General features: G+C 33.0%; 5 protein-coding genes across 6 annotated transcripts in view; 1 reads left to right on the top strand and 4 right to left on the bottom strand.

Moving 5' to 3' along the window:
- Positions 1-8,519, bottom strand: part of LOC115883196 (transmembrane protein KIAA1109 homolog) — a 52,068-nt gene extending 43,549 nt beyond the window's left edge. The window contains 21 exon segments of the mRNA XM_030901513.1: positions 50-361; positions 1,220-1,347; positions 1,403-1,698; positions 1,818-2,012; positions 2,243-2,330; positions 2,454-2,648; positions 2,738-2,944; positions 2,996-3,125; positions 3,313-3,451; positions 3,505-3,700; positions 3,763-3,871; positions 4,360-4,516; positions 4,579-4,819; positions 5,120-5,275; positions 5,400-5,536; positions 6,431-6,574; positions 6,635-6,927; positions 7,486-7,584; positions 7,640-7,850; positions 7,920-8,229; positions 8,348-8,519. Coding sequence (XP_030757373.1) covers positions 50-361; positions 1,220-1,347; positions 1,403-1,698; positions 1,818-2,012; positions 2,243-2,330; positions 2,454-2,648; positions 2,738-2,944; positions 2,996-3,125; positions 3,313-3,451; positions 3,505-3,700; positions 3,763-3,871; positions 4,360-4,516; positions 4,579-4,819; positions 5,120-5,275; positions 5,400-5,536; positions 6,431-6,574; positions 6,635-6,927; positions 7,486-7,584; positions 7,640-7,850; positions 7,920-8,151 — 3,665 coding nt within the window. The 5' untranslated portion in view covers positions 8,152-8,229; positions 8,348-8,519.
- Positions 8,520-9,138: 619 nt separating this feature from the next.
- On the bottom strand, positions 9,139-10,100 carry LOC115883200 (6-pyruvoyl tetrahydrobiopterin synthase). 2 transcript variants are annotated; one of them, XM_030901516.1, is made up of 4 exons: positions 9,992-10,100; positions 9,816-9,934; positions 9,510-9,589; positions 9,139-9,457 (listed from the first exon to the last, which is right to left on the bottom strand). In XM_030901516.1, the coding sequence occupies exons 2-4, from the start codon at positions 9,887-9,889 to the stop codon at positions 9,180-9,182; spliced, it is 432 nt and encodes a 143-aa protein (XP_030757376.1). In that variant the 5' UTR covers positions 9,890-9,934; positions 9,992-10,100; the 3' UTR covers positions 9,139-9,179. The 2 variants fall into 2 exon arrangements, with proteins under 2 accessions (XP_030757376.1, XP_030757377.1); XM_030901517.1 differs by lacking the exon at positions 9,992-10,100 and having other exon boundaries at positions 9,784-9,900.
- A 273-nt stretch (positions 10,101-10,373) lies between these two features.
- LOC115883199 lies at positions 10,374-11,344 on the bottom strand. The gene is made up of 2 exons (XM_030901515.1): positions 10,834-11,344; positions 10,374-10,669 (listed from the first exon to the last, which is right to left on the bottom strand). Exons 1-2 carry the CDS (start codon positions 11,103-11,105, stop codon positions 10,441-10,443), a joined length of 501 nt encoding a protein of 166 aa, XP_030757375.1. The 5' UTR covers positions 11,106-11,344; the 3' UTR covers positions 10,374-10,440.
- Positions 11,345-11,620: 276 nt separating this feature from the next.
- On the top strand, positions 11,621-15,279 carry LOC115883214 (TBC1 domain family member whacked). Its single transcript, XM_030901537.1, has 6 exons — positions 11,621-12,009; positions 12,223-12,369; positions 12,432-12,624; positions 12,687-12,901; positions 12,980-13,216; positions 13,429-15,279. The coding sequence occupies exons 1-6, from the start codon at positions 11,904-11,906 to the stop codon at positions 13,611-13,613; spliced, it is 1,083 nt and encodes a 360-aa protein (XP_030757397.1). The 5' UTR covers positions 11,621-11,903; the 3' UTR covers positions 13,614-15,279.
- LOC115883213 (WASH complex subunit 2) lies at positions 13,977-23,956 on the bottom strand. The gene is made up of 15 exons (XM_030901536.1): positions 23,795-23,956; positions 23,583-23,721; positions 23,338-23,517; positions 23,147-23,286; positions 22,909-23,092; positions 22,703-22,828; positions 22,045-22,174; positions 21,880-21,990; positions 21,350-21,585; positions 19,571-20,486; positions 18,761-19,043; positions 18,394-18,674; positions 17,930-18,114; positions 16,057-17,584; positions 13,977-15,626 (listed from the first exon to the last, which is right to left on the bottom strand). The coding sequence occupies exons 2-15, from the start codon at positions 23,691-23,693 to the stop codon at positions 15,523-15,525; spliced, it is 4,515 nt and encodes a 1,504-aa protein (XP_030757396.1). The 5' UTR covers positions 23,694-23,721; positions 23,795-23,956; the 3' UTR covers positions 13,977-15,522.
- Between the last annotated feature and the right edge of the window lie 293 nt (positions 23,957-24,249).

The following is a 24,249-nucleotide window of genomic DNA, read 5'->3' as shown; positions in this document are numbered from 1 at the left end:
AAAAAATAATAATTGTTAGTACAAAATAAATAAAACAAAATGTTCTAACCTAAATGCCGCAATATTTAGACCTTCGTCCAAATCCTTTTTGCTGGGCTTAAAAAATCGGGGTCCGTTCCTATTGCCGCCGAAAAAAGCGCAACCCCCTGTACATCCGCAATTTCCCGAAGTTTTATTCAGTTCGGGCCACAAAAACCACAGTTTTTTCAATTTCTCGTCGTGTATTTTCAAGAATTTCTGCTGAGTTTGATACAGATGCTGTTCTTTAATGTCGTTAGATATTGCCGACTCAATTATTAGAGGTCCACAATTTATTGCGCCTACTTCTAACCACAAATCCTGAGATTCTGATGAATTTGGTCTGAAAAAAATATATTTTTTATATTTATATATATATATATATATATATATATATATATATATATATATATATATATATATATATATATATATATATATATATATATATATATATATATATATATATATAGGGTCCCGCAAAAGTGCGTCTGGATTTTTTAGCTCCTATAACAAAGAACTTAAAGATATTTACACTTTTTCGAGACACCCTGTACAAGTAAACATATACAAGTAAACATATAAAAAAGCCTATAGGCCCATAGAAGAGCTAAAAAAATATATTTTTATTTTTTTTCATATACAGGGTCCTGCAAAAGTGCTTCAAACATTCTGTAGCTCCTATAACAAAGAACGTAGGTACATTACACTTTTTCGGGACACCCTGTACAAGCGAACATGTAGACCTATAAAAAAGCTAAAAAATATATTTTTATTCATTTTTTACATACACAGGGTCCCGCAAAAGTGCGCCTGGATTCTGTAGCTCATATAACAAAGAACTTGGTGATATTTACACTTTTTCCAGATACCCTGTACAAGTGAACTTATAGAAGAGCCTATAGACCTATAGAAGAGCTAAAAAAATATTTTTATTTATTTTTTACATCTACAGGTCCTGTAAAAGTGCGTCTAGATTCTGCAGCTCTTATAACGAAGAACTAGGTGATATTTCACATTTTTTTGAGACACCCTGTACAAGTGTAAGTTCATCCAGTTCTTTATTACACGAGCTATAGGTATACTCGACAAAACTATTGTACATTTCAAGCAAAAGTTAACAGAAGGGATGTGATTACCCAAAAATTTTGTACGATATTTCGTACATTTTTAATTGAAATATATAAAATCTTGATCTTACTTGTTTGGATTGTATTTGTGAGGATGCCAGACCAGCTGTCTCAGTGACATGCTGTAAATGACGCATGACAGTCCGGAACTGACTTGTTTCCCGTGCAAATTACAACTTGCCAACCTTACCGGAGACAACTATAACGCAAAATGTAATAAAATAACCTCAAAATAAATCATCATTAAAACGTACCCATAACTGCAAAGCTGCCCCCGTCTCGACCAGCCAAAAATCTACAGCGTCGATCGCAACCCTGACCAATTTGTACTTAAGGGTGTGTTCCGAATACGTTGAGGCAGCGTTGTTTGTACTGTTGGTAGTTTCTTCTTGCGACGTTGCCGGAACTCTCACCGATCCTCTCACACTTTTATCGTCGATATCTTTTTTCTTATTTTTTAATTCGTTTTTAGTGGCGCTCGAACTAGTATTCAAATTTCGCGACATCAGACTAGTCCCGCTATTTTTCGGTTGAAGCAAATGTTGAATCGCTTAAAAATACATATTTTTTAGTTAGAAAAAATATAAAATAAATTTATTCTATACTCCTTCCAGCGGAGGAGTATACTTTTTCGGACATATCCATAACCAAAATATAACATGTCTTTACCTTGTTGAACATGCTGTACATGTACGTTTTGTGAATTAGACGGGTTTTTCTTTTTTACTATTGGTTGATTCAAAATCAAGTCGTCTTTGGGAGAGTTCAGTTCGTTTTCGTCATCCATGATGAGTAACAAAAGTGTTTCCAGACTCGCACAAATCGAATAGAGTTGAGGAGTGGTTAGTTTTCCGGAGAATTTACCTTTAATAATAATTAATGTTTGTAAAAGATCAGAATAAATAAACCTAAAGACAATATGAACAGAGATAATGGTCCCGTTTCTTATAATTCGCTCTCAAGTTTCGATAATTTTTTTTCACTGATTTTGGCACGTTTAGTAAAAGTACCGATCGAGTGTCTATTATACACAAACGCTCATAATTTGTAATTAATATAATAAATACTGTCTTATTTGGTTGTTACAAACCTACCTAGCTGAATTTCAACAAGCCAAGCATACTCTATGGTATCCTGGTCTAGAGTTTGTCCCACGTCCGAGAACATGGCGTGTCCCCTGATCTAAATACATCACACATTAATAAAAATTTCCAATTATGTACTACGTTTTCTATAAGTTTTGTTTTTATTTTCGTTCAAGTTGATTTAATTAAACGTTTATTAAATTTATTCAATTGATTTTACCTGTAACGAAGACAAAGTCAGTCTCCCTTGACTTAAGTGTCGGTCTTTGGACGGTCTGACAACATTGTCGGACACTAAAAGCACGGCGGGACTCAGTAACAACTGTAGTTCGGTTTGATCGTACCTTTTTTTCATTTCGAAACCGAATCTTTCGACCAGGATTACGGGACAAGGAGGATCCTTTTCTGTACAATCCTAAAATAGGGACGTGATTACCCCAAATTTTTGTACGGTATTTAGTACATTTTTTCAATACGAAAGATTAACGCTTTCTTTAACCTTACCTTCAACAAATGCGCCTGGATATCGTGCATCACTATGGAAACGTCCACCTCGAGAGGTCTGTAATAGCGATGATCGAAATCGTCCCTTAATTCCAGAGGAATATTATTAGTACTATCCTCGGATTTTAGGTCTGCGGTACCGTTATTTTCGTTGGAAGAGGCCTGTTGCATATCGGTAAACACTTGGTCCTCGCCAAAAACGTTTTCCTAAAATAATTTACGTGATTTTCGAGCAGAAAAATAACCTCAAAATCGTACCTTAAATATCATGAAATTCTTTAGGGCGGTGCCGTACAAAAGCAGAACCGAAGGACCGATTTCTAGCTCCACGGTGACGATATCGGCCTTTAAAGTGGTTGGATCGAATTTCTGCCCCCTCTCCAAAGATCTAAAATTTATAAAAATTAGTACGAAAAATAAAAAAAAAATAATACACTCAAAAATTTGCGGGTGAACCTTGGGACAGATAACCTGAAATTATAAGAATTTAATTTTGCCTTTATTTCAGACCTCTTTCGCCCGCAAATTTGGGAGACACCCTCTACAGGGCGAGTCAAAAATAAATGTATATAAACCTTTTATGTTTCTTTCTGTGGTGAGGGAATCTCATCGGAGATAATAAAATTTCCTCTTTTACTGGAGTCGAGATATCGGCTTGAGGCTGAGGCCCTAAAGGCGGACATGGATGGTAAACGTACAGTATATTAATCGCTCCTAAATAAAAATAGCCAGTAAATAAATATTATTTATTTTTTATACGTTTATACCTATGGGTATCCACCAAAAATCAACCCAACCCGCAGACTTCTGACATATATTTCTCCACTTCGGTATAATCTCGGTTTTTTTTGTAGTACTCGACCCGTCTTTTGACAGTACTTTAGCGTGTTTTTCCAGGGAAGAAATCACATTTCTACTGGTATGAAATTCCGGAATGAATAAGCTTAAATCTATACTTTCACCCTTAAAAAAATAAACAAAAATAATACATCTAACAGATCGAAAATTATATATAAAAATCCAACCTGTATAGCTAAATTAATCGGTACTGTATCGGGAAGAAACTCGTCAAAGGGTAGATCGAATGACAGATGTAGAAAATGGGCGCACAACGCTACCTGTGTATTTTCCAGCCTTAAAAAATAATAAAATTTAAATATACGCCACTGTATAAAAATATATACCAATTTACAATAATCCATTTCAAACAAAGATTTCAAACAATAAGACGATTCAAGGTCTGTCAAAATTCATCAAGTCATTGTCTAGTTTGTATATACGTATTTCGAGAAAGAGATAATATAGAAATACCTGCCCCGAAAAATGCGAGGGATGTGATCGACTAATTTTTTGTACAATATTTACTACATTTTATCGTATGAAAGAATAGCGTTAAAATTGTATAATATCTCCAGGTAATTATTTAAGAAACACAGTCACCTAAGAAACTAAATATATTTTTTTGTATACTTAAAAATTATTAACTTAATGCAAAGTTATTTAGTACATTTTCGAGACTTACGACCACGAAGTCATCTAAGATACGTTCGGATTATTGATGTAAATTATTGACCTTGAATACTCAATTTAATAAAATGTACCATTTTTAGTACAAAAAATACCTGTTTCTTTGACCGGCACTACTACAATCTATCCAGTTGTACTGGTTGATCATAGTGAGTAATTCGCAGTGTTTTAACGTCAATCCGAATCTCCACGTGTATGGAACAAAGTGCATCAAATCCGGCCTAACTTTGGACGACCAATCGTTGATAAGATCTAAAAAGAAATAAGACAATGCATATCGACGATAGAAAAATACATATAAAATACAAAGGCACCTGTAAAGAACCATTTGTGCGCGAATATCAAATTAACAGTGGCTTTACAACCAGTTAGATTCACTTCCCAGAGTTGATGGTCGTTCCAGATCAACGGATAATGGCACAGGATACTAAATTCCAGAGTTTCGCTCTCTACCAAGTCCCTGAATTGTAAACTCGTAGTCGCTTCCAAGTGTAACAGTTGCCCGTTGATTTTTGTAGTAAAACCAGACTCTTTAGTTACCCACGGTATAGTAACCTTCAAAAAAATAAACAAAATTTCAACTCTTCTGCCTCTTGTTTGTATAAAGCTACCTCTACACCTAACGTTTTACCTGCCGGTCAAAACGGAAGGGTTAAAGCTGGCAGGCAAAACGTTACGTGTATACTGGGCTTTATAATCAGTAATTTTTCCGTAAAAATATTCAGTTAATAGGGGAATAATGATTGGATTTGATCATACAGTACGCCTGCACTCTGTCAACTGTCGAAATTGACAGAGAGAATATCAATTAAGAAGTAAAAAAACAGGGAATATATTTTTTTTTATTTTAAATACCTCTAAATAACTCCCAGCACCGACGTTTATGTGCACGGCATTGGTTTCCTTGTCCTTGGTGAACAGCACGTCAATGGTTGCATCGTTTTGCATCAGAAGCCTCACATCAAAGGATTGCATCTCTCTTTTGACCCCTGGTTTCAGAGCTTTAGTAACCTAAATAAAAGTGAAACAAAGAAAAGTGTTTTATTTAGCCGTGCTTTTCGTTTTTTTTTGCATTTTCTTCGGCGTTGTCTAAGAAAAAATGTACTAAAAGTTATATAAAGTAAATTATACTAACCTCCATTGGCAAGTAGTCTTGTGGATAGAAAAATTTATATAGATGTTCCCTCTGTCTATCAGCCCAAGGACCGTAACTAAAGTTCGTACCTTTTCCACACTTAATATCCACTCCCCACTGAGGCGGTGTTGATTCAACTAAAGTTGACACAACCGTATAAATACTTATATTAGCTATACAGGCTTATTAGTGCTATTCGACATCAAATGATTAGATTTTTCGAAATTATAATTGATGGGATCGATGATGGGAGTGTTCTAAATAAAAAAAAATATCAAAGTCGTATTTTTTTAAATGGAACGCCCTATATATTATTACGGTTTCAGTTTCTACGATTAAAATAAAGGTAAACTTCACTAACGTTTGCCCCAGTTAAATAATACCGTTTATGAAATATTTATGATTTTATGAAAAAAAAATTAAATAAAGGCTCGAATTATATGCCTTTTTTTAAGAAAAACAGAGACGTTAGTGAAAAAATGGTATAATACTTTTCGATAGATAATTAAATACTGCATCTGATGCATACAAAATATACAAGGTGTTCTATTTAAATTAAACAAGTTATTGCCGTTCGAAGGTAGGAAGTATTTAAAACCGATTTTTAGACACCCTGTATAAGGTAGAATTATTTTTATTATTGCACACACGATATTTAGCAAATAAAAAAAAAATTTCGGTACATATTTGGTTTAAAAAACTTAAAGACGCTTAGAGAAAAAGGCATTAAAATTCTTGCTGTATTTGAACAAAATGAAATTGAACGTAAATATTTCAAAAACGGCAAAGCTTAAGTGTGGTAAACCTTAGTTAAACAAGGGTTAAACTTACCTTTATTTCGATTGTAAAATCTAAAAATATAATAATAAACAGGGCGTCCCATTTAAAAAAATACAACTTTGATATTTTTTATTCATTTGGGACACCCTGTACCTTTTGAAAATAATTTTAAATCGTAGCCCTGTGTAATTTCTCGCAATTTTGAAAAATCTAATCGTTGAGTTACAAAACTTAAATTAATATTAGTTTACCTATGTCTCCATTGGCTAGAGTGATCAAAACGGGTTCTTCAGGTACCAAACCCGGCTCGTCCATATAAAAATACAATTCTAAATCGTTTGACGACATCAGGACAAACCCCTCGCCCATATAGCGCGGAGGCTCGTCCAGCATACCTTAAAAAGAATGATTTTAAGATTGATTAATAGTAAACATATACATAAATATAATTCTACCTGTATATTTTAAGCTGGGAGCTAACATAACCTTCACGTTCTCCGCCTTGCACTTGACGAAGTGCATAAACCTGTCCAAAGTGCATACAGCGGGCTTGGTTGAGTACACAAAATGACTTTCTTCGAATGTAATACTTAGAGTAGTGGGCACCAGTCTGTTACCGAACACAAGCCGACTAGAAATGACGTCACACTTAATGACAGGGATCAGATCCCTCCACGTTCGCGCCATCGCAGCCTCGGGTCGTTGTTTTTTAGTTTTCTGTTTCCTGGTTTGGATTTCGTTGTCGTTCCTTCAAGATATATCACATTAAAACTAAGCTCAAAAATACACTGATGAGGATTTTTAATCTCTATTTTTAAATAAAAATTAAAGTCCATAGTTTACTTTTTGATTTATCGCGATAGCTTTATTTTTATAGGAGGTTTTCGCATTTTAATAAGACATTAATGAATAATCGTTACTGTCTTCTTAAAAAGCGAATATCTCCAACAAAAAACGAGCTACTGAGATGAATCAAAAAGCAAATCGTCGAGAAAAGATGCGCCTTCATGATAAAGCGGTTTTAAGTTGCTCTGGCTTTAGTAAACTATTCTACGGGGTGTTTTTACAACAACTTTCACCATCAAAATAACAACACTTTGTTTCGCCTCTTATAACAGACAGATTTGTACTTTAATTTTAAAATTTAAAAAGAGGCTAGAAAGACCAATAATTGAGCTACAAATTGCTTAAAAAATCATCAAAATTGCCCACTAGGTCGAAAAATATTTGAATTTTAATATACTTGAAAATTTTAAAGTGTCTATTTTTCATACCAATCAGTGGACATAAATTCATTTATACTGACCTTTCTGTTTCTTCATTGATAGGTGGATCTTTGTTGTTATCAGGGAATAAGTCAGAACTTAAGCCAAACAGTTTTTCTAATTTGGAATAGAAATCCGATCTAAAATTTAAAAAAGTTTTGAAAAAAATTCATATAATTATCCATAGACACTAACCTATTGTAAACATGTAATTCAAAGCCATTCAACATTACCGATAGTCTAGTATCTGAATGGGATAGATCTTCACTCACATCTCTAGGTACATAGGCCCTCCACCATCGAAAAATTAAGTAACCATCCTGAATCCTTAGAGTGTAATCATGAGTAATGTAAATAAAATCACGGAACATTATTTTTCCGGACAGAGCATTCACACTAAGTGACCCTAGATTTGATAATAAAACAAATAATATATTTTTCTAAGTATTAAATATATATATATACAGGTACTTACCGACTTTGAAATACCCCTCAACGATAAATTTGTTCAAGACTTTTGTTATAATATAGCCGAGAATTCTGGAGTTATAATATGTAATGTAGATGACCCAGAGTACTGCAAAAATTAGGGAGAATAAGAGCATTAAAAAGTTTGAATCCATCTTGATATGGTCCAGAGGTATTTGATGTATTGTGGAGTTCCATTGAGAAGCTTCACTTTTTTCAAACATGTTGGATGTATTCATTGTTACTTTATAAATTATAACACACTCTGAACGAAGAATATCTTTGGTATCATAGCTACCAATTAACTAACTAAATACCTAAAATACAGAGTATTTGTTATAAAATAAACCTTTTGTTTATATAGTGCATTGATAAACAAAAACTTTCTCACAAGAGTTTACTGGAATATATTGTAAAAAACAGGTTAAAAATTACCCAAACGTTCGTCGAATTTGCTGTTTTCTATTTCATTTCATAGAGATAAGATTATAATAGTGTATTTTTCGTTTAATTACACATTTTTGCGATTATAGTCATTATAGTCACCAATCCTGACCTTTAGCACGATTTTTAATGACATTTACAAAACTAAAATCAGCTGATTGTCAAACTGACGGCGCCGGTAAAAAAGATTTCTTTTTATTTTGACGTTAAACTCAGAGATGTGGAAGTAGGGAGGAGCTATTTTATTTGAACTAAGAATAGGTTTTATCTCCTCTTTGCTTATAGACTGAAATAGATGGATTTTAGATTTTTCTGTACTGTTTTTAGCATCTTACGTGTAATAATTAGTTATTTATATTGTTTTTGTATTGATTAACACTAACAAGCCAGTTAGGCCTAACAGCTTAAGGTCTGTTCCCAGAAAAATCCCTGACTAGTCAGCACGTTTCTCATTGGTTAAAATGCCTAGAAACCTGATTGTTAGTCTGGTTTCTACACATTTCAACCAATAAAAAACGCGCTGACTAATCAGGGATTCTTCTGGGAACAGGGCCTTGCTTTGAAATTAATTAAAAAATTCTTCTTTTTTTATTAATTTAAAGGCGTAAGCTGTTAGGGGTGACCAGTCTACAAGTAAAGATATATTTCTCTATATCTCTGGACATTTCGTCATAGAGCAAACTGTGGAGCCAACCCAGACACCCAGAGATAAAAATAAAGGTGTAAAGCTCTGGTGTAAAGACAGTAGGAGGTCTTTGATAAACTATAAACTGTAATTTTAATAAATAGCAATATATTTTATAGATACATACAAAAAACGTGTTTAATCTCCTCTGTACTTGACGATATTGTTTTCTGTTTCATGGATTTCAACTTCGTACAGCCATTCGGGGTGGTCCATTACGTCCTTCATTTGATTCCAAACGAATACTGCAACGTTTTCTGTTGTACTAGGGACGTTTTTAAAGTATTCGATATCTTGGTCTAGATTTTTATGGTCCATTTTCTCCATTATTGCTTCCTCCATATATTCCTTTAAATCGGCCAAGTTCATTAACATACCAGTTTTGGGGTCGATTTCTCCATAAAGGGTAACTTTTACTAAAAAAATACATTGCAATATACTAATGTGAATTAAAAAAAGAGCCAATACCAATGTAATTATGGCCATGACCATTGATATGGTTACATTTTCCATATATCCTCTTATTATCTTCAATACTTAGATGTGGACTAGAAAATAAAAGAAGTGTAATAATATAATAAACAATGAGAAAAGCGCTTGAGAACACAGTACTAAAAAAGAAATGTATGGGACTTAAAATAAAAGAATCAGAACACATATATATGTACATGGTACCCGTAAGATACAAATAAGCATTTATATCTATGCAGAGTACTATTATAACTCAAATTATAATACCTACATATACCTATAATGTACCATCATGTAATGTACCTATGTAATCTATGAGAAGCTGAGAGCATGATTCTTCTCGTCTGATAACATTTGTGCTTTTTGAAATCCCCCATAGTAGTTTCCCTACTCAGATTACTATATAATCAAATTTAAAATACCTACAAATAAAAATCTAATGTAATTTCACATGTTAACTAGCATTGGTTAATTATTACAGTTACAAATAATTAGTTAAACATATTTTTACACTATTAAATTAAAAATTGAATACAGCTATGTGGCAGGGAAAAATAATACAATGGGGCTACAGAATAACTAAATCCAGCGAAAAGCTTCTGTGGTTTTTGGCGTAGGCATGCCACAGATAATAATTGATAATAGTATATCATGATTGGTTATGATTTCCCTACTTTTTATTTTCAAAAACTTCAAAAACCAATGGAAATTTTAAACGGTTTCAGAAGAGATTTCGAAATTTTTAATAATTTGTTTAACAAAAATGGAACTTTTTCACTCTTGAATCCAGTAAAAAGTTCCTGTTTCGATGTGAAACAGTAAAATATTCATTATAACATAAAAAAGGATAAAGTTCCTATAAATTCATTTTATTTTGTCCAAATGTAATAGAAAAAAATGTACAGAAATTAATATACAAATAAATACTTTATAAGTTAACATTTTCAACATGTTTTGCTCCATTTTCATGCTTTTCAAACACTACATTTTCTGTTTTTTTAATCACTTCCATCTTGTTTATAAGTGCGGTGGCATCTTTGACATATTTATTAATTTTTGAATCGATAATCTGCAAAAGGCGCTTTTGCTCTGCATTCAACATATCTTCAGTCACTACCAAAGTGGAACTGGATGCTTCTTCTTGGACTGAACGTGAACTAAAGATAATTAATAAGTCTAGTTAGAATTTCGGACATTTAAAGGGCGGCTGCAACGACGTCCCGTAATCCTGTTGTTAAAAGATAACAGCTGGTTTTTATATATAAAAAGCAATTGTTATGTTTTAACAGCAGTATTACGGACCACACTTAAGTGAATTTACCTTTCACACATTTTCTTCAAACTAGCCAATCTGGTTTCTCTATCTTTCTTAAGTTGCTCTACGTATTCCTTAGGATATTCTATGACGTTCACATAATCTAAATTATGGTGTCCCCATCGCCTGTTCCATTCGTCTTCGAAAGCACAATTTTTCTTTTTTTCTGCCGTCGTCTGATTGGGATTCTGGAAGAACGATCTGCGACGTTCCTGATTTTCGTCGATTTTGCCTAGTTTTTCCAATTTGGACTCAATGTTGTTAAAACTTTCCGACATAATATCTCCAATTTTCCGTTTGTTTATTTTTTCAAAATTTAACGGTTAAAAATTTGGTTACAGTAGTATATTAGTTTAATGGCCACAGCTGCCAGGGCTATCCGGCCGGATGGTAGAATTAACTACCTACGGTTGAGCGTTTATATAGATGATGACACACAGACGAGGATCGCTATAAAGCGAGCCTGGGAAATCCCATACCCCGACTGTTGAGTTGAAGAAAATGTTGGCAAAGGAAGATCTAAGCAGCTAGGACCTTCTGGCTTGCTAATAGGGTATAGCCATCTTTATTAAATATTAATTAATGCTGTTAGTAGGACAGAAACCTCCTTAATTCTTTCATCTCTTCCATTTAACGGTTTTAAGTTGCTGTAGCAATCAATTTACTTTAAGCTGTATCGAAAATATCGATTTTGTACACATTCCTAATGTTACCATTGAATAATATTTACGTAATGCTTTTTTATACTCTATAGTTCTAAGTTAATTATTGATCTGTGGTTCTCTCTGTCAATGTCATAAATTTGACACTTTGACAATTGATCCTCCTTAAATTTTATAAATTTATTAATAATTAAATAAATTAGTAGTTTAATTGAGTATTTTCGTATATATTCTCGAACTTTGATCAAGTTTACACGGTATTTTATTGTTATAACTTTAATGTTCGCCTAAAATGTGCGTATAAAAGTGTAAAAGTAAAAAAAACACTGGGTGACAGTGTGGGTGGTAAACATTGAATTTGTAAACATGCATTAAAAGTTCTTTAATGTGGGTATTTCTAATTTTATATTCGATATGGCTCATTTAATTAACGCTGATACCATTTCTGAGTGTTCTGAGGCCTCTACGTTAGTTGACGGATCAGTGATTTCGACTGTACCAGATAGACATGGATTTCTGGGTATGTATAAATAAAACAAATTGCCTGTGTTAAACTTGTAATTTTTTCTATCACTGCTTTGATACCGTGATAGATACGGTTACAGCACTTTGTAAGATAAAAGATGTATCTTTAGGGAAATCCTAAGTGTGCCAAGTTCTCCTAATTTACGTGAGATAGGGGATGATATTTATTTTAGCCATTTTCAAACACTGATAAATTTGATTCTTTTAGGGGGTTCACAATATTCTCCTGAGCCTAGACAAGGGCCTCCTCCTGTGATAGTACTGAGAAGGGAGAGAAAATGGCTTAAAATGCTTAATACATGGAATTTTTATATGGAAAGGAATTATAGGAAAATTAAGGACAGATGCCGTAAAGGTAAATAATATGTCTAGCAATATATTGGTAAAAATATCATATTTCTACATTTCTCTAACTAGGGATTCCAATGTCCATACGGCCAAGGGCATGGTTATACCTGTGCGGAGGCCGTACGATGATGAACAACAATGAAGGCCGTTACCAAGAATGTCTGACCGAACCTGGAGACCCTAAATGCCTGGAAGACATAAAAAAAGATATTCACAGACAGTTTCCCCAGCATGAAATGTTCAACTCACAGGACAAGCCAGGGTATGATTTTTTTCTGAAGTTATTTTAATTTTTCTGGAGTTTTTATTAAATAATCTTTACAGGCAACAAGAATTATTTAATGTATTGAAAGCCTATACCGTTTATAACCCTAAAATTGGATATTGTCAGGCACAGGCCCCGGTAGCGGCATTTTTCTTGATGCACATGCCCTCAGAACAGGCATTTTGGTGTCTAATATCTATATCTGACAGATATTTAAAAGATTATTATTCACCTGACATGGAAGTGGTTCAAAGGGACGGTTTTATTCTAGAAGGTAAGCTTCCTTGTATTCTTTTAAGTCATTGGAATAAGTTTTAAAAACAGGAATTAACATTTTTTTCCCTTAATACAGGTCTGTTAAAAAAGGTATGTCCCCAAGTATACAGGCATCTAAAAAAAGTCAATGCCGAGCCTATGTTTTATTGTACCGAGTGGTTTTTGTGCGCTTTCACGAGGACTTTGCCTTGGGACACTCTGCTCAGAGTGTGGGACATATTTCTGTGCGAGGGGGTGAAGGTTCTGTTTAAAACCGCCCTGGTATTATTAATAGGGTGCCTGGGTACGCCCAAAAGCAGGAAAAATTGTCCGGGTAAGTTATTTTTTAGCTAGATTATGTTGGGTAAAAAAAATTGTTTTCCTGACAAAATGGCGAAGGTCCCTAATAAATATTTCAACAACTTTAAAAAAATTCTTGAATATTTTCTTTTCAAGGCTTTATGACTTTTGGCGTAGAAAAAGTCTATTTATACAAAATTTGTTTAAATTTGCTGGGGATTTATATTACAAGGTATTTATTTTTAGGTTTATGTGAAACTCTGGATAGATTAAGGAATCCCCCGGAAGATATACTGAGTGAAGAAAACTTAATTTACAGCATTAACCGGTTGGACCTAACGGAGCGTGATTTTAGAGAAGAGCACAAAAAGCAAACAATTAAACTCAAAACGGAAAAATTGTCCAAAGAAAACGGACTAGACAGGTCATAATAACTGTCAAAAAAGGCATCAAAACGTCATAATTTTCATTTTTATCGTTTATACGCCAACACATTTTGAATTATTTAAGGTTAATCCCCTCCAGAGTATACAGGAAGTTCCTTAATGACATATTAATATTTTTTAAGATTTTTTTTATTAAATATAACACCCGGTATATTATATTTTTAGTAACTGTAGGCATGTACTTTCATTTTTCATAATTTCTCTATAATTCTCGCTAATAGATTTTTTTTACATAAAAAAAATCGTGTAAAATTGACATAAAAAACGGTGTTGAATAAGCATTGGTTATATTATTAATTATTCTGCATTTATTGAAAGTTAGATATCACGCAGGAAGAATTTTTTTTAAAAAATTTTACCACCCTGTGTAGTATCTCAAAACAGTTAAGATTTTTAAGGCTTATAATCTTATGAAGTTTATTTCTTAGAAATATTAGTATGTCATTAGAGAACACCCTGTATATAATTAAACTTGTACAACACGGAGAACATATTTTTATATAAGCACGCATACACCCATATAATACGTTTTATACTACAGGGTGTTTCAAAAGAAAAAACGTCGAGTCGAGAAAAGTTAACCGTTTTTTTAACGCCCCCTGTATATATTCGGAAAAATCAGTATTTAATTATTTTTAGAGAGATTATTAATGAGATGATTATGTTAAAAATAAATATTAGTGTTTAAAATATTTCAAAAATTTAGGAAAGGTATAGTTTAAGCAGAGTAAGAGGGAATTCTTGGAAACTGTATCGCCGTTAATATTTACGTTTATTTTATCGTTTCTAACTGTTTTTATTTTTACTAATATCCGTTTCATGATTATTATTATGAAAAACATATTGGTGTAGATAGAATTAAATTTAATTTTAATTTAATTTAAAAATTATTTATTTTCCCGGGCAAAATACATCAAGACATGTTCATATGCTTTTATTCAGTTACATATACAGTATGATCGTAAAAAACGGCGTCAGAGTGGGCTTGGAAATCAGCGCAATCGCTGTAATTTTGTATCGTCGTTTCCACGCCAACTGGCCGTCGTTTTTTTTCGATTATACCGTAGTATTTCGATGTATGAATGTGCAATGACGAATTTTCCAAAGTTTATACTAAATAAAAAACAGAGTATATCTTTGAAAAATTTATTGAAAATTTAAATTAAACTTTATGCAATAATTTTGTAAAAATGTACAAATATATCATCCCTCTGTTAATTTAACAAAAAAATATCACAAAAAAACCAATTTTATGTATATAAAGTATTGGAATTTTTTTATTTACTATAATATTATTTTTGCACACACAGTCTAGTTCATTGGACTAGACTACCTAGTCTTAAAACGTGCAAATATTTTTTTTTTGTATAGGTTACTATAAGATATTTAATGTTATATTATATCACTAAAAAATATATAAATGTTTTATATAACTCCTATAGGAACAACGTTATACAGTATGCCCACGATTTTTTGAAGTTTTTCCTCCGGGGACACACTGTATATATTTAGAAAAGAGTAAAGTTGACATTACAAAATATTACAATAAAATGAGGCCAAAATATGTTAATATATAATATATTTAAATTTTACCCGTTCTTGTAATAATCTGTATAATAATGTTTATGATAATATATTTTCTTTAATAATATATACACTTATTCTATTTTTCTGCCGTCTGTTTCAAAATATATTTTTTTACTTATATAAACAATTAATATATTAATAATAAGAATACAAAATATCCTTAAAATGTAATAAGTATAGTCTGTCCAATGAGTAAGGGAACATTTCTCCAAAAAAATGACGGAAAATACACAGTTTAACCGTGAATTAAAATGACACTGTCAAAAATGTCCCTCTCTCGCCGGACAGACTATATAATAAATGAAACTTAATGTAAATCTGACAGCGGATCAAAGTCTGTCACTTCTTTGTTTTCCAATTTCCTTATGTTGCTCGGTTTACCAATTTTCGCTCTTGGATTTAACTTTGCAGCTAAAAATACAAAATAAATACATACATTTTTTTGATCCTATATGATATACAGGGTGTTCCAAAAAAATGCACACGCGTCCTGTATCTTTAAAACTAATCAAATCTCTTGACCTCTGTTATAGGAACTTTTTTTCACATTTTTTGATGAGAAATCTTATCCGGGCACTTTTTGGTACACCCTGTATTCGAGAGATCGATTTAAAAACCTAATTTCCTAAAATACTGTATGATTGAGAAAAAATCGGCGTCAAAGACGGCTGTGGAATGATAATCGACGATACTTTTGGCGAGGTCAAGACGTTTACGAAGGATTGACATAGAACTTCGTAAAAATAAAAAAAAACGTCTCTGGGCTTGACCTCGCCAAAATTATCAATTGTCATTCCTTAGCCGTCCTTGACATAGTTTTTTTTTCGATTAATAATTTTACCTTTTTTTTCGTCAAACTTCGCAGTTTCGCGAGACGATTTGGTTCCTCCAAACAGGGAGCCGTCACTACTGTCATTGTCATCTGAATCGTCAAATATACTGTTTTTTTTCGTTGTTTCCTTAGCCTTCTTGTCGATCTGATTTTTGGCAGTAGACGCCTTTGTTTTCGGTCCAAACAATTCGCTGTCACTGTAATCGGACCCCGATTGGTCGGAAAACAAACTACTAGCCTGCTTTGCTGTTTTTATGACAGATGACGGCTCGCTCTTACCTGCCAAACTTTTCGTAGTATTCTTATTGGCAAGTACGTTGGTAAAGAAATCTTCATCGTTGCTCGAAGATGAAGAAGAAATAGTTTCACTAAATACTGGGGGTTTTATAGATTCTGGCTGTATATCTTGTTGTAACGAATGACGTGTGTCAATTGTAACGTCACTTGCCTGTCTTATATCTGAGCCTTGTTGCAGGTTAGGTTGCCGTCCTACTACGTCGTCTTCAGTAGGAAAATATTTTGTTTTTCCATAGTCTGAGGCCTGCTTTGCTATTTTGATAGCTGACGGCTCATTTTTATCTGGAAAACTTTGCGTATTACTCCTGGTCATCGCTTTGGTAAAGAAATCTTCATCGCTCGAAGAAGAATTATCTGGATTAAATACAGCGGGTTTTATATATTCTGGTGTTTTTTCTTGTTGTAATGAACGATGTGTGTCAATTGTAACGTCGCCTGCCTGTCTTATATCTGAGCCTTTTTGTAGGTTAGGTTGCCGTCCTATTATGTGATCTTTAGTAGGAAAATCTTTTGTTTTTTCACTGTCTGAGGCCTGCTTTGCTATTTTGACAGCTGACGGTTCATTTTTATCTGGAAAACTTTGCGTTTTACTCCTGGTCATCGCTTTGGTGAAGAAATCTTCATCGCTCGATGAAGAATTATCTGGATTAAATACAGGGGGTTTTATATATTCTGGTGTTTTTTCTTGTTGTAATGAATGATGTGTGTCAATTGTAACGTCACCTGTCTGTCTTATATCTGAGCCTTCTTGTAGGTTAGGTTGCCGTCCTATTATGTGATCTTTAGTAGGAAAATCTTTTGTTTTTTCACTGTCTGAGGCCTGCTTTGCTATTTTGATAGCTGACGGTTCATTTTTATCTGGAAAACTTTGCGTTTTACTCCTGGTCATCGCTTTGTTAAAGAAATCTTCATCACTCGAAGAAGAATTATCTGGATTAAATACAGGGGGTTTTATATATTCTGGTGTTGTTTCTTGTTGTAACAAATGTCTTATATCCGATCCTTCTTGTAGGTTAGAGCTCTCCGATCCTTTAGTAGGAAAATCTTTGTTTTTTTCATCGTCTAACAACGATTTTTCTTTTAATTTATTATCAATGACAGAATCGTCTCTGGTATCGACTGTAACTGGTGACGAATTGTCGGTAAAGTAGTTTTCTGTTTCTATCATAGATTTTCTGACAGCTTCGTGTCTGGCCCGTCTCGTGGACGGTCTCCTTTTCACCGGGATTTTTGCTCGATTCTGAAACATTTAGATGCGATATACACGGTGTCCCATACTTATACATGGTTATTCACGCTCTACCCTATCAAGGAGTATTATAACAGAAATTGGGGCTAATAGAATAGTTGAAGGACTACTAGAGCTACAATTTAAAATTATTTTCGTAATGTACAGAGTGTCCGAAATAAAGAAAAAACATCATTTTTTTTTTAACGAAACACCCTTTATATTATTACATTTCTAGTTTCTGCTATAGAAATAAAGGTAAATTCGATTAATAAGCGTGAATAACCCTATATACACGGTGTCTCATATATAAAAATGTACACTATACAGTGAGATCGATTAAACTTGTCCAGTTACCTTTGTCACGCTCACTAAAACGCCAGTGTTATCGACCACATCTAAATCTTCTTTATTTTCGTGTGATTCATTTTCCAATGTATCTATTTTACGGGGTGTCGCAAAATTTACTTTGGGACGTGAAGCGTTAGGTAATAAAGCTGCAACGTTTATATTTAAATTGTGCTTTAGCTTGCCTGGAGTACCTGGAAAAAATCAGTTGATTTTACGTTATTTTAGTGATCACTGTATATACAGGGTGCTGCAACAGTGCGTCGAGCATTTCTGTAGCAAAAATTTTTTGAATTCAAAGATACGTAGTATGTCCACGGAATATTGGGACACCCTGTATATTGTTTTTTTTTTGATAGGTGCAGAGTTAAAAAAATGAACATTTGTTGTATTTAAAGTGTTTGAAAATTTCTAGGCTTGTTATTATAGGAGCTACTGTTATATATACGGTGTCTCAAAAATAAATCTCAAACCTTTACTTTCATCCCTGTTACTTTTTTCAAAAAATATCGAGTCTTCGTCGTCTTCAAAGTCCCCTAAAGTACCGCTCGGCGTGAAACAATCTATTTTGGTACTATTGTCGTGCTTTTCAGCATTATTCTCCAAAATCGGTTGAATTTTCATCGAATTTTCCGCAGTTATATTTTTAGTGATTTGGAAACTATCTTGGCCTTGTTGCTCTCTAAATAGATCACTGGAAAATCTTCTCGAAGAAGAAGCATAGGGATAGAACGAAGAATCGTCTCCTTCGACCCTGCATAAACGTTAAAGAAACAATATACAATGAGGCTCAGGAATTTGGGACTAGCCCCGTTGTATACAGGGCTAGTCGATACTTACCTGGTCACATCTTCGCAATCCTTGACCACGATGCCGCTGGAGTAATTTACATCAATGTCAAGGCTGGGCGGTTCATTATCGAACAGACTCTGAGATCTCCGCTCCGATTGGCTGCCGGACGTAATACGATCCAATATGGCGTCGTTGATCGAGTACGTGTCCGCGTCGTCGCTGTTTTCCGCGCTGTTGTCCGATCTATTGTCCCCCCAATTGACGGGTGGGGGACTCGAATCGAACAAACTGATAGAAGGAGGGTCGTGTATAAAATTGCCGCCAGTTTTGCCTGAAAGAGAAATGTTTTTTTACTATTTATACCGTACAATCGAAAAGTCTCTGGGTTTGACCATGCCAAAATTATCGTCGATTGTCGTTCCCCATGCGTCTTTGACACCGTTTTTTTCGATTGTGTGGTATATAGGGTTGTCCTAACTGTATTCCGGAAAGTTCGACAGCATATTTTGCAGACAAAAATAAGTAAAAAACTTCGTAGAAATGTATGTCCTAAAATGCTTAGTTTCGGATATACAGGGGGTAGAAGTTTCATATTTATTTCGATTTTTTTCAAATAATTTCTGCAGTAACGTCAATATTACATGTGTGTTAACTGTTTTGAAGAGTAATAACTTTTCGTCTGTACCTGTAAACTATTACTGAGAAAAAAATATTCATTTCCGTGATTTTTTACGAATAAACTATCTCTTGGTAAAAACTTTTACTTATTTTTATCTGCAGAATACTTCCGGAATACAGTTAGGACCACCCTGTATATCAATATTATCGACCTGAAATCGTCATATTTCGTGAAATTACCTTCATCCGTTCTTGCGATCTCTCCATTTCCATTGGACGATTTCCCTTCCGAATAAGTATCGTTTTCACTCATTGTTGGACGTACTATATCATTGCCTTCGCCCATAATATCAGTGTTAAAATCAACTTTATCTTGTGGCGGTTCTTCAAAACATTCTAACGCGTCTTTTTTGGTACTTTCGCCAATTTTTTCTGGATTTTTTTTAACAGGGCGTTTCAGATCAAAAATATTTTCATCGTCAGATGAATTCGAATCGTCGCTGTCAAACAAATTGATATTCTTTCGAGATTTTAGCGGTTCATTGCTTTCTGTGCCACCTTGATTTGTATTTTCTTCCTGAGAGTTTTCTTTCTCGATTTTTTCGAAAAATCTAGGTTCACTTGATGCGTTCAATACATTTTTCTCGGTATTTTCCGGTAATTTTTCCGAGCCTCCAGCAAATAACGTATCAGAATCGTCAGAGTCGTCAAATAAACTGATATTTTTTCTGGTCTTTTGTAATTCTGTCTTAATTGGTGCAGACTCAGAACTTTGTGGCTCTTTTTTAGCTGAAATAGTGCTGAAAATCTCATCTTCATTATCATCTTCATCATCGTCATCGAAAAGACTGAGTTTCTTGTAAGTTTTTCTTTTAGTTGTTTCAACATCGGCCATTTTTTTATCGTTTTCACCAAATAAACTCAGGTTTTTGTTACTTTCTTGACTCCTTTTTGATAAAATATCATCTTCCTCGTCATTTTCGTTATCATTTTCAAACAAATTTAACTTTTTTTGAGTATTTTTTTGTGTTTTTATATCTTTGTTATCTGTTACATCATTTTCTTTAGATAGTTCATCAAACAAAACGGATTTTTTTAACGCTTTAGGGAGATTCAAGTCCTGATTACCGAATATCGATATTCCACCTACAGGTTTCTAGAAAAATAAAAAGAAATATGTACAAGGTCCTGCGAAAGTGTCTAGTGGGCATCTCTAGTTCTTATTATAATAAAAAAAAACTTAGGAGTTTTGTATAAGTGCATATACCTAGAGCATGTACTGTAGATGTATTTCGGGAAAATATTTTAACTTCTACAGGGTGGCTCAAGATTATTCGATAAAAATTTCTATTGGAAAAGTTGTATGTAATATAAAACCGCGAATATCTGCGAAACCGTTGAAAATTTTGAAACACTTTAAATACAGAAAATGTTCGTTTTTTAAATCTCCATCTAACAAAAAAATAATATACAGGGTGTTTCATTTAAAAAAAACTAAGAAAAGTTATTTTATATATTAGAAAGTTTAACATTGAATTTTAACCACCCTGTATGGATATAATATTACGATATTTATAATCAAGTCAGTACAGACTAACTACAATAATTACCTAGTATAGTTTCTTATTTCTAGACACATCCTATATTTTTAATATTTTTCTTAAAAAAGGCTGAAATTTTTTTTTTTCATTTCTTTATTTATATCTCTGAAACTATCGAAACAAATTTAATAATACCTTAGCACTATATAAAGTGATAAAGAAAGAAGCCAAAAATGCAATAATACACAGGGTGTTCCATTAAAAAAAAATAATCCCGATCCACTCAAACTTTTTTGAACCACCCTGTAGAAGTTGAAGTATTTTCCCGAAATACATTCCAGCACATACTTTAGGTATGCACTTAAACAAAATTCCTAAGTCCTTTTTGCCTTTTTTAAAGGAGCTACAGATGCCCAAAAACTTTTTATTATTTTATGCATAGTATATAAATCAGGAAAATTAGAAGAAAAAAAATTACCTTCTTTTTGGAGGTGTCCTCTACACTGTGGGAGGACAATTCAGGCGGTTCGTCGTCCACCAGAGGTACGGTGACCTTTTGCGATGACAGATATGACGTTTTTGATGCTGTTGTCCTTTTATTCACTACAGCCGATATATCTTCTTCGCTACTCGAACTTTCATCAAACAGATTTCCTTTAGTCTTTGTATTTTCCCTGTATATATTCGATATATTCTGATTTTTCGGTAATTGATCTAGAAAATACTCAATATTTATGTATACAGGGTGGCCCATTAGTGCGAGGGGAAGTCAAATGTTGTTGTTGACCAATATACGAGAAAAAAGTTTAATATAAACGTTGCATGGTAAATTTTTTTGAGAAACCCTGTACAGAATAAGATATTTTTAGGTTATGGACATTTATAAACCGTGCAACATTCACAGAAAACTTTTTTCATATCTTCGTATTTTCAATTACAAGGACGATATTGGATTTCCCCGCACTTATGGGCCACACTGTATATCTAAAAAAAATTGTATGTTATTACTGTCAGGTTTTTTTGGCCAAAGATTCTCTTTTTGGCTAGATTTATCTGCGATATTATTTTTAAACTGCTCATCGTCGCTTAAAGGAGGCGGTTCTTCAGAGAATAGGTTTCCTAAAAGTGTATAAAATTAAACTTTTAATAAATATTTTTTTTTATTTTTTTTACCATAAATTGTTGGCTGTTGTATGGATCTAACATTGTTAATATTCCCGTTATCGATAGTACTATTGTTAGTACTAATGTTGTCCAATCTTGCAGCCAATTGTCTGGCAAATTTTTCATTAGAAGACTCCAACTAAATGAAAAAAAATTACCACCCTGTATATCTCAAAAATTAAGAGGTTTAGGAGATTTTTTTCTTAGAATAGATCCAAGAATCACCCACATAAAGCAACATCCTGTATACTATTCTACCATTAGTCTTTCATATTAAAAATAATGTACTAAACATATAAATTTTTTTTTGTATTTAACGTATATATTTTAAAATATCTGCGAAATCATTAAGAATTTTAAAATAGAAAGGTTCATTTTTTCATTTTCCAACTAACAAGAGAATTATCTACAGAGTGTACAAAAAAAAGGAAAACAAAATTTTATATTTTAGAAAGTTTGTCGTGGAATTTTGAACACCCGGTACGATTTAAGATTACATCATTTATAATAAAGTAAGTACAGACCAACTACAGTAAGTACCTAGCTTAGTTTTCGATTTCTGGACACATCTTATATTTTTAATATTTTTAAAAAAAAAGACTGATCATTTATTTATATCTCTGAAACAGTTTTTATAATTTTAAATTTTTAATGAAAAAACACATACCTTTGAAGACAAAGACCCTTCTTCTGAAGAATAAGTCAAATTTTGTGTATCATTAAATGTTGAATGAGCAACAGGTGCATTATTTCCATTATCACTAAATCTCAGCTCGGAACTTGTTTCTGAACCCTACAATACAGTTAAAAATAATTTTTATCATAGATAATATGATATATTTTATACACAAATTCAAATCTACAAGTACTTACTTTATCTTTGGATATCTCTTCATCATCAGACAAACTGGGACTATAACTGTCAGGCTTAGTATCGGACTCAGATTCACTTTCCGATGGTACCAGTCCAACATGCCACTTTTTGTACCATTCTTCTGAACCTATTAAGTATGGTAAAGGTCTATCTACATATATATCTTTAGGCTGTAGAATATAACTAAAAAAATACGTTTAAAGGAGGTTTAAACTTAAAAAAAACTGTTATAAGTACCTGGTTCCCGTTTCATCATCCTCACTATCACTTACAGCGACTTCAACTCTATCAAAACAATTATTAATCGTGTTTAGCCCTTTCAAAATCGAATTTTTTATTATGTTATCTTTCTCTTCACTAGATTCAGTATTTTCTATCTAAAAATGAAGCTAATAAGCCTGTTTTAATCACTAAAATAAGTTACAAACCCTAATATCTTCAGATTCTAGAGTTTCATCGTCTTCATACACTCTATTTTCGATGAATTGGGTATTTCTTAAAGAGTGAAACTCATTTCTTGTTAAATCTAGCTTGAAGTGAACCACATCCAAGTCTCTGAGTAGTTTATCCACGTTGGTGCTGGTTGTGACAGTTTCTTTTATTAGGTACTGCAATTTATTTAGAATACTTGCTAAAATAATTGTTCTAACTATATTTTTATAAATACACATACCTCAGAGAGGTTTTTTAGTCGATTCAGTAAAGCAACATCTCCTGCAAGAGACCATGAGCTTGCACTGTCTATCATTTGTTCACTGGTCCACGTATAATTGTTTTTACTCATGATGAAAGATTCAATAGAGCTTTTTAATCTGAAAATCATTCACGAAGAACAGCAAAATATCAAAATTAATATAAATTATTTTGCTTTACATTTTTACGCACCCAGTTACTGCCAAAAAAGTTTAGTTTTTTATGTCTCTAGAAATTCCAGTTCTATCATATTTAGGCAATTTGTATTTGAGTTATCTTTCGTTAAAATGTTTATACCTTATAAATTAACTTAATTCGTATTTAAAAATAAAAACCAAAATGTCTCAAGTTAACTGTCAGGATGACAGCGATCGAACTGAAGATAGCGACGAAGAAAAAATGTGACAGATGAGAGTAGGGATGTTTCGAATATACCGAAGTTTAAAATATCGATATAGGCGTGTAATAAATGAAATGTAAAAAACTAGATTTTTATCTCCTTACTCGGTACCGCTTTACATCCATCCCAAAACTGAAGATAACTAAGTTAAATGTTAATGATACGAACAGTTACATAAAACTAACTATCAGGGCTTCTTTGAAACAGAGAAAACCCGTTAATTGCTTTTTTAAATGCGAAATTCAAC

This window comes from Sitophilus oryzae, unplaced genomic scaffold, assembly GCF_002938485.1.
Source record: "Sitophilus oryzae breed Bouriz unplaced genomic scaffold, Soryzae_2.0 scaffold_1828_pilon_pilon, whole genome shotgun sequence".
NCBI lineage: Eukaryota > Metazoa > Arthropoda > Insecta > Coleoptera > Curculionidae > Sitophilus > Sitophilus oryzae.
Note: the sequence above shows the minus strand (reverse complement) of the source record. Positions and strands in the feature narration are given on the sequence as shown.